Below are 9755 nucleotides of genomic sequence, written 5' to 3'. Positions count from 1 at the left end.
GAGGCAAAGAGGAAAAAGTGGTGAGACTACGATGGAATGGATGATTCTAGAATGATAGAGGGATGGAAAGTAGGATGGAAAAGGAGAGGGGGAGACGGGACTGTATGGGTTGGGGGGGAAAGTTGGGAAAGTGGGAGGGAATAACAAAAAAGAAGGATACAAGGATGGATGGTAAAGGAAACAAAAAGAAGGGAAGGAAGAGGAAACTAAAGAAATGAAAGGGAAGTAAAAAACGGGAAAAGAAATGAGAATGAAAAGAGAAAGGAAAGAGTAAGGTGTCAAGGAATGGAAAGAAGAGGAAAAGAGGAAAAGGAAAGGAGAAAAGGGGGTGCATATGGGGACAACTGGACAACAAAGATAAAAGAAAGGAGTAAATGAACGAGAAAGAGGGTGAAACAAAATAAACCAAGTTGAAAGAAGGGGCATGACAATGATGCCGGAATCTGAAATGAAGAGGAAGATACCGGGAGATGAAAACAATAAAGGAGTGAGGCAAAGAATGTGAAAAGATGGAGGAAGGAGGGAAGGAAGGAAGAAAGAAAGGAAGGAAGGAAGGAAAAAGAGAGAAAAAGGAGGGGCGGGGGAAGCCTGCCCTGTTATGGCAGAGCAGCTCGGGGTTGCTCGATTGCATCACCGCAGGATAATCTTTCTATAAATAGGATGACGTCACCCCTGTGCTCTTCCCCCCCTCTCTCTCTCCCCCCCTTCTCTAGTAACATTCCTGGTTGCGTCACCACGCCACGCCTCCGTCAGAGTCTCCATATAAGCGGGTGATGCAACGAAGCGGGCCACAAACGCAACTTAATCATTACGCAGCAACAAGGAAGAGAGAGACGCACCGCAGGAGAAGAGAGACGCGACTATAAGAGCTTGTTTTTCTCTCCGCATCTCGTTCATCTGAACCCAGTCACCCAAAGCTTCAACAGGTTGGTTGCACTTTTTCTTCCTTCTGGGGAGGTTTTTGTTGTTTTCAGCGGGAGAGGATCGCTGTCGCTCCGGTTCGTAGAGCAGAGAAGTCCCGGTGCTGTCCCGGGACTCGTTCCAACTTCTGAACGTGCTTCTAGGCTATTTGTCACATTAAAGTAAAATTGAAATTACAATAACTTTTTTGGGAGTTCCAATTTCAGCAATGATTTGTGATTAGATTTTTTTTAACTTGTTTTTATTTCTAACACTTTTGAGAGATTGTAGCCTTCTACTACTTCTGATGTGGCTTCTTCTGCTCGGTTATTGGTTAAGCATTATAATAACTTATTAAAAACACATTAACCTGGGAGATCTAGTTAAGCAGTTTTTCAGGATGTTTGTGATTCATAGCATTTGTAAGTTGATTTCGGTCTTTTTGTTTTGAAGTTGGGATCGAGGTAATCGATCGATAAGCTCCTTATTCTCGGACACATTTCTAAATGATAGCCTATAAACACAAATATATATTATATATATCAGAATCTGAGAAATGACAACGTAGCCTACTGTAGGTCAGCACGGGGACACCCTTTGGATATGTTACAGGGAGAATAACTTTGATTTGAATTAGACACTTTGTTCATGCCTGTTCTATGTGAATGTCTTTGTTTTGGTCTCAAAGAGCTGATAACAACACAGGCTACTTATCTAATCAAGCTGTCAATCAAATTACTCCATGAGTCACTCCTCTGTTTAGATAACACACATGCACACCTATTAATGATGCTTCTCTTTAATTGTTTATGGCATTATACAAAAGGCAAATATTAGATCAGGGTGATTGTCCACTTAATGCCTCTGTGGCCACTATTGACCCCTTCAGGTCCGCAGGTAATCTCGGCATTTAAACACATCACACAGCTTTGTTTGGATCAATTTTTAGATCATTATTACTCAGCAAGCAAAGAAACTCTCTCTAATATCTCCATAGTTTCTAAATAACTTATCCCAACTCATAATAAGTAGTATAGTATAGTAATAGTAATGGTAGTATTCCTAAATGTATTTTAAATCACCTATGATAGGCAATATGTTGCTTATTGTGAGTTTTATAACTAACTTATTGTGAGGCTATACTTCATATTAAGAGAAAAACTGACTGTGATGGTTTTATTGTGTTTTTAATCCTTTATGTTATCACTACAATATCTTTATAGACACTTGTAGTGTTTTGTTGGACTTTTTATTGCACATTTTCATAAAGCAATCTTTGATTGTAATTTATTTGTTAATTTATTTATTTTTTTAGTTTGTAAATTGTATTATTTGTAGCTGTAGTATTTTTTTAAATGTCTACCTAGAGCACACTCCAAATTAGTGTTAAAAACAATGTTTTAAATTAAAATAAAAAGTCTTAACATGAATCCAACATATTACTAGCAAGCTGATGGCAAGCTTACTCACCTATGGGTAAGGTAGCCGTCCACAGAGAAAGATCCTCCTAAGGATTCACTGAGCCACATGGATGTGTAACTAGAGCTGGGCGATATGGAGAAAATCAAATATCAATTTATCTTTGACAATATCTTTGACCAAATATGTCGATACCGCAACAATATTGTAGTGTTGACTATCGGTGCTTTCACAAAATATTCACACAATGAGATTTTTGATTAATCATCAGTAATGTGGATATAACGACTACGTTGGTAAAGGTAAATAATAAAGCAACTACAACAGTCTGCTAAATTCACAGGCATATTAGCCACGCTATATTACAATATTAGGATATCCAAAAGTCAAAGACGATATCTAGTCTCACATCACAAGATCGCTCTATGTGTAACTTATTTTAATAGCATAGTGTTCTATGCACTAGAAAGTTATGTGTAAAGGCTTTAGGCCGCCTTACACTTTATTGTATGCCCAGTTTTATATGCAACTTCATTTTATACAATACATGTAGAAGGGGGTCCCTGCTCTGTCTTTGATTCAGTTGAGGGGTCCTTGGTTTAAAAGTGACCCCTGAGTTAGAACACACTGACAAGATATGGGGGACTGCGACTGCCATGATGGTCATCTCTGACTCTTGTGTTTCCAGAATGATGCTGCAGCACTCGGGTCCCTCGCTGGCTGACATCAGCTGCTCGGCCATGGTGCCCTGCCTGTCGCCGCCGGGCACGCTCACCCTGGACGACTTCACCAACTTCACGCCGCTGGTGAAAGAGGAGCTGCGGCTGGCCATCCAGTCCAAGCGCCAGTCCAACGGGCTCAGCGCAGACATAAGCTCGGACGGCGCCAGCTCCAGCTCGGACCGAGCCTCGGAGCGCTACGCCTGCGGATCTGGAGTCAGGAGAGAGGTGAGGCACAGGGAAACTACAGCATTCAGTCTGGTTTTTTATTTTTTTCGAAATGGTTACATACCAAAGCCTCTGATACCGCCTAAAAGGCTTGTCTCGGTATCGGGAACTACTGGAGTTTATACACCGATCCGATACCGATCCGATACCATGTAATCTAGCCCCAAGTAAAATCTACTTTAAAGTACTCTATTGTTGTTGTTCTTTTTCTGTTATGACTCACTGTCAAACTGGGTAATAAAATAAATGCCAAACATCAACGATATGAATCATATCACATCCACACAGGAGTAGGAGTAAACAGCTGATAAAACACAATAAAGTAAATGACACACTGCTATCGGATCGGTAGTCGGTATCACAAGGTCAGGTATCAGAATCCGTATCAGAAAGCAATATAATGGTATGCGGGGGGGAATCGTATGTATTAGGATTTCTTTTTCTTTTTTTTTAAATCAATTTTATTCCCTAGAATGCATTTTTTTTTTAAATTTCTGTTATGTTTACAACGTTGTACTTCCAACGCCGACAACATCACATGCATTTTCTGACCGAAAGCAGAAAATATTTATAAAATATTTGTACTTTTTACAAATTAAATAAATGTCAGGCTGACTAATGTGTGATGTGCATTCTTAGACTTGTGCTATATTGTCTTATAAGTGTCTTATACAACTTTGTTTTTGTTAAAGAAAGAAAAGAAAATAGCAACACGTAATACTATTGAGTCGTAATACATGTAGAAGTACTTAGCGGTACAAACAAATCCAATGGGCATCCATGGATCAGGACAAAAGCGTATCCCAACTATGAAGTGTGTTTTCACTGTGAGTTTACAGGTTTTATTAGGGGTGAGATACTGACAGTTACTATTATTCTCCCTGGTTCTCAGATCACACCTCAGGAGCACGAGAGGAGGAAGAGACGGAGAGAGAGGAACAAGATCGCTGCTGCTAAATGCCGCAACAAGAAGAAGGAGAAGACTGAGACTCTGCAGCAGGTAATTTTAAACCTCCATCAATTTTGACTGAGCTGGAAGGTTTTTGTTTGAGCTTTCGTCTAACTCACCACAATTGCACCTTGGGATGATAAATGTCTGGCTCAAGGGAAAATGATATAGCTAAGTGATTAAAAAAACAACAACAACACAGTCCTAAATAACACCAAGAAGCTTCTTAAGATTAAAACCTCAAAAAAGACTCCATTGATACCATGATGAAGTACAGTTGAAAATAAGTACTGTATTGTGACTGTTTTGATGTAGCTTTGTGTTTTTGTGTCAAGCCTCAGCTCCTAGAAATATTATAGGTGTGAAATCTGCAATTTCTTGGCGGATTTAGAACAGGGCTGCAAATTTATTGCAATTTGATCAATATCGCAATATGGACTAGTGCAATATCCAAATTACATCGGTGGTGGTGGGGATGCAATATGCAAAAATAAAAAATCTTTGTTTGGGAAAGAGCCTCGCAAAAATGACACTTTTTCATTCTTAATATTTTTTTTTCAATGAAAATGAGAATAATGATACGAAAATGACAATTCCCTCCAATATCGTGAGTTTTGTCAAAATTGCATATCAGTCAAAATGATCACGATTAGATATTTTCATCATATCGTGCAGCCCTAATGTAGAACTCATCTATGGTTGGCTAAGTTTAGCTTGTTTTCTTTTCTAAGGCACTTTGCTGCTGCGGTACAGAGATGCTTCTGTATGTTTGGCTCTTTCTGTACGATTTGTGGGGATTTTTTTTTACATTTCTGGCTAAAGTAAAAAGCTTTAACGAAGCTTTCATTCTTCCTTTTCTCTCTTTGTTCGGCAGGAGTCTGAGAAACTGGAGACAGTCAACGCCGACCTGAAGGCTCAGATCGAGGAGCTGAAGCAGCAGAAGCAGCAGCTGGTCTACATGCTCAACCTGCACCGGCCGACCTGCATCGTCCGAGCCCAAAACGGCCAAACGCCCGAGGACGAGAGGAACCTCTTCATCCAGCACATCAAGGAGAGCGCTTTCCAACTGCACGACCTCACCACCTCCATCACATCCGCCTCATTATCTCCCTCCGTCACCACGTTAGCACCTCTGGACGGAGGGCATCTGACCCTTGACCACATTCACTGTCCCGGTCCCCTATGAGCCGCCGGTTGGGTCTCTGCTACTTTTCAAAAAGACTAGCGATGCCGCCATCCTGCTTCCACCGACTGTTTGAGAGGCTGGATGGCGCCGCCGCATAGACGAGCTAAGAATGACATTGTAAATGCCATTCAGATGACTCCTCGGTCTCATTCACTGTCCACAAAGCTGCTAGAGAGAGAGAGACAGAGAGAGAGAGAGAGAGAAAGAGAGAGAGAGAGTGGCACAACGTGACCTCATCGCCTCCTTCTCCCTGAAACCGTAGCTGCTGATTGGACACAAAGTACAGCACCTTGAGATGCATTATGTTTGTTTTATATTTTTTTAACATTACATACCGTCAAGGCCAATGACGGATGCCAAAGCACTAAAACAGGAAACAGTTGTTTTTTTGTTTTGTTTTTTTACTGGTGTTTGAAAGTTCATTTTTTTTGTACCAAAGCAGAGCGTGATTTCAAGGTGATCAAGGCACATAATTTAAAATGTCACCCTCAAAGAAAGTAGACGCAGATTGACCGTGCGAGTGTGTACCGAGTGTGTTTGAGTCACTGACTTTAAAAAGAAGACATTGTTTGTGCTCAGTGTATGACAATAGTATATTTATTAAATAACTACTGTATGATTTTTCATTGCCGTTTCAACCCTGTCTGCTTACACAACGGAAACTAGGGCTGGGCTATTTGGAGAAAACATTTTTGACCAAGTACCTTAATGTCGGTATTGCGACAATGTTGTAGGGTTGACAACAGTTTTTTGTTTTTTTTGACAAAATATTTACAGGAAGATTTTTGAAAAATAGTCAGCAGTAATGTGCACATAATGACCAGCTGGTTAAAGGCGAATAAAAGAACAGAACAGTCTGGGAAGTTCATAAAATGGCATCACGTTACTGTAATGCATCCAGTTAAACCAGAAAAAGGAAATATTTTTGTCATATTACGATGTTGCAATTTCCAAAAACCTATCCAGTCTTATAAAATGATATTGAGACAATATCTATATATTGCCCAGCCCTAACATGAACTACTAAATTTGCTGCTATTAACCACTCAGGACCTTTGTTGGCTGTAGGAGTCTTTTTTTTATTTTTTAAAGGCCCATATTTAAGAGCTAACCTCTCAGAAAAGTTAGCTTGTCTGCTATCAGTAGCAGTTACAAAAGGGAAATGTACTTTGCAGGCAGGGTTTAAAATTCTGCACTTACTGAAAAAGTGTAGTAAAAAATACAATATGAGCATATATGCAGATGACACCCTACTCCTCTTAACAATTAGACATTTGATGTCACTGAAAAAAAAGACATATTTACATAATTTTACAAGTATACATTATTTATCACTGCATTCCCTCTTAAGGTAAGCATAGCTAGTGTTGCTTTTTTTACATCTTCTGTGACGGTGTAGCTTAACGAGTATGAGTGTTTGTTTTCTACCTAAAGTCATCTCGGCTGCACATTAACTCTGTGCTACAGTATGTAAACACCAGATGCCTCATTTGGTCTTGGACAGGGCAAAGGAAAAAAGCAAAAGACAAAAAAAATTGTACTGTTATTAAGATTTGGTTTGGAAGTTGTGTTCACTAGATATCATTAGCTAGGTATCAAAAGTGTTGCGTCAGCTTTCGGCTGGTCCTTTAACACGCCTGACTCTGAAGTTATGCAAGATAATGTAATGTTATACTGTGTCATGAACTTTGTAAGTATCCAGACTTCAACTCACTGCCAAATATTTCTCCCTTCTTCCACTCCCCCCTTTTTGCCTCTCTGTGGCCTGATTGCTTCAGAGTGAAATCCCCCTTCCATTGAATGTGTATTGCACACAAACAGAAACTGATGGAGTGTAATTACCAAGAGTTAAGAGGCTATTTTCTTGTCAATAACTAATCATAGCATCAATCTAAAGTGTCCATCCACAGCCAAACATCAAGATACTGAAACTCTCTTCTCTTGCATTCATTGCAAGTCAGCAACACGTCAAAAAGGAAACTCTGCTCATCAGTATTTCAATAATTGTCACTATGTCCAAAGAAAACCTGGTGTTAGCCTATTTAGCATCTAAGGTTATCTCAAAGGTTTTTGTCGCTAATAGGAAATGTTTTCAGTTCACAACGGAAGAATAATAATTTCTGTATGAACAGCACATCACGGTCACGACGAGGACTGACATTTTTTATATTATGTTTGCATGGTAGAAGAAGGTTTGAATATTGTTGTGTGTGTGTGTGTGTGTGTTATGTAAGCAAAGAAGTTGAGAGTCACACGGTTAAAGGGACGCAGGCGTCTGCGTGTGTTCATGTGTTGTTTTTTGTGGTTGTTTGTTGCCCGATGCTGGTCGTGGCCAGATAGCTTCTAAGCACTGAGTTTTATCTTCTATCGTGCCTACTTCTACTTTTTCTTTTCCATCTCTGTAGCTGCTCAGCTGTTGCAGAATCATATAACCTGAAGGAATAAACCGTAGGCTGTAAGGTACAACTGCAAACCTGCCACCAATGTGTACTTCCATCTTTCTGATCTGTCAACTTTTGTTTTTGATACTTTATCAATTAAAAATATGTATTGACAATGTAACTGCTCAGGGTGTCGTTGTTTTCTTTCTTTCGTTTTTAAATAGTCTGGTAAGACTTTGCTGTAAGGACCTTATCCCCATTTGATTCATGATAACAATGGTTAATGCTAAATAATGCTGTGAAGCTAGAGGCTCTGATTTCATTATATTAAACCTGCGTCACACATTTTCACTTAAAAATGATCACAAAAACAGGTTTGTTCTGGACGCCTGGGTAGCTCACCTGGTGGAGCGGGCGCCCATATTCAGAGGCTCAGTCCTCGATGCAGCGGCTCAGGGTTCAGGTCTGACCTATGGCCATTTGCTGCATGTCTCCCCACTCTGTCGTCAGCTATGCTGTCTATTAAAGGCTAAAATTCCCCCAAAAGTATTTAAAAATAAATGTTTGCTCCTAAAATGACTGGCTTAAATAAGTAATTAGCCTCTCAGCAGCCACTGAAGTTTAGTATACACAGAAGTCCAGCGGGACTGGGGTAGAAGGATTATTTTCTCTAATACAGATGATGCTGAATCATTAATATATTAGTCATGAAAAGATGATGTATATTTTCCACGAGTCCACTATGTTAGCAGTCATGTAGTTGCTTAGCTTCTTTGGTAGCTTAATGGATAGTTGATTACCTTGCTTGCCAATCCACCCAACATGCCTTCATGCTACACAGCCAAACATACTAATCTGGCGAGGGTGCTGTGCTTTTCTAAACTGTGATAAGAGTGTGTAAATGAAACATAAAGATTTTAACTTTACTAATTCTTCACTTCAATAGTTGCTCTTATTTTTGATTGTCCCTTTAATCTTTTAAATGAATGTACGCCCATGTACCAACACAAGTTTTGTCATGTTCGCAGTTACATCAGCCCCAACCCTGCGATTTGTTACATAAAGATCAAAGAAATGTATGAGGAAAAACAGCACAGTTTCCTCAGAAGATACTAATTTAATAAAGCATACATTCCAAGATAAATACAAGGAAGCTTCTGTAATGGGAAATGAACTTTAATTTTGGTGGGTCATCCCTTCAGGCATGCCTTTTCACAAGTAGAAAACTTACATAATGTAAGTTCACCTACCAACATCCTGCATGTTGGCTCAGAGCAGCTGTGTTTGAGCCAAAGAGAGAGAGACAAGACTGGACATGTCAGCTGTTCAGAGAGAGAGAAAGAGAAAGAGAGAGAGAGAGAGAGAGAGGATATGACTTCACCGCTATTATCTGTGAAGATAAGCTGTGAAACACTGTTCAGAGAACAACAAACCTTCCAACCCACACTAATATCAGCACTGGATGTTCAGAAATGTACAACACTCAAAAAACATTTGACAAATTTAAATTTTAAAGCTTTAGCTTTTACAAAAAGGGCTCCTTTCCTCTCTTGTACATTGAATTTTTTGCTCATGTATTCCTTGTGTTTGTCAAGAGTTCTGTTTAGTCAAGTTCACAATAGATGCAATCATTGATAGAAATTATAAAAATGGTACATAAAAAAGCTTTTTAAGGGCTCCTCCAAACATACAATGAACCAAATTTGGTGAAAACTTGATGAAATACCCAGAATATGTGCAGTAGTGGAATGTAACCAAATCGCTACATATAATTTGTACGTAAAGGGATATTTTGCAGATTTGACTCCAGCTCTGTGTCGTGGCAGTGTGTGACGTGTGATTAGATGTACGTTGTGTCACAGAGCTGTGAGATGAGATAAGATAACGCACCACGCGCTCCAACATAAGATAACATTCTCTAAGATCTTCCCAAAACGCGTCCGTTCACATTACGTGGCGGATTTCAGCTTCTC

General features: G+C 39.6%; 1 protein-coding gene across 1 annotated transcript; it reads left to right on the top strand.

Annotated features, from left to right (window-relative positions):
- Nucleotides 1–783: 783 nt before the first annotated feature.
- atf3 (activating transcription factor 3) lies at nucleotides 784–5985 on the top strand. Its single transcript, XM_034899402.1, has 4 exons — nucleotides 784–926; nucleotides 3008–3266; nucleotides 4159–4266; nucleotides 5090–5985. Exons 2-4 carry the CDS (start codon nucleotides 3009–3011, stop codon nucleotides 5399–5401), a joined length of 678 nt encoding a protein of 225 aa, XP_034755293.1. The 5' UTR covers nucleotides 784–926; nucleotide 3008; the 3' UTR covers nucleotides 5402–5985.
- The last annotated feature ends 3770 nt before the right edge of the window (nucleotides 5986–9755 follow it).

This window comes from Etheostoma cragini, chromosome 18 (assembly GCF_013103735.1).
Source record: "Etheostoma cragini isolate CJK2018 chromosome 18, CSU_Ecrag_1.0, whole genome shotgun sequence".
NCBI lineage: Eukaryota > Metazoa > Chordata > Actinopteri > Perciformes > Percidae > Etheostoma > Etheostoma cragini.
Note: the sequence above shows the minus strand (reverse complement) of the source record. Positions and strands in the feature narration are given on the sequence as shown.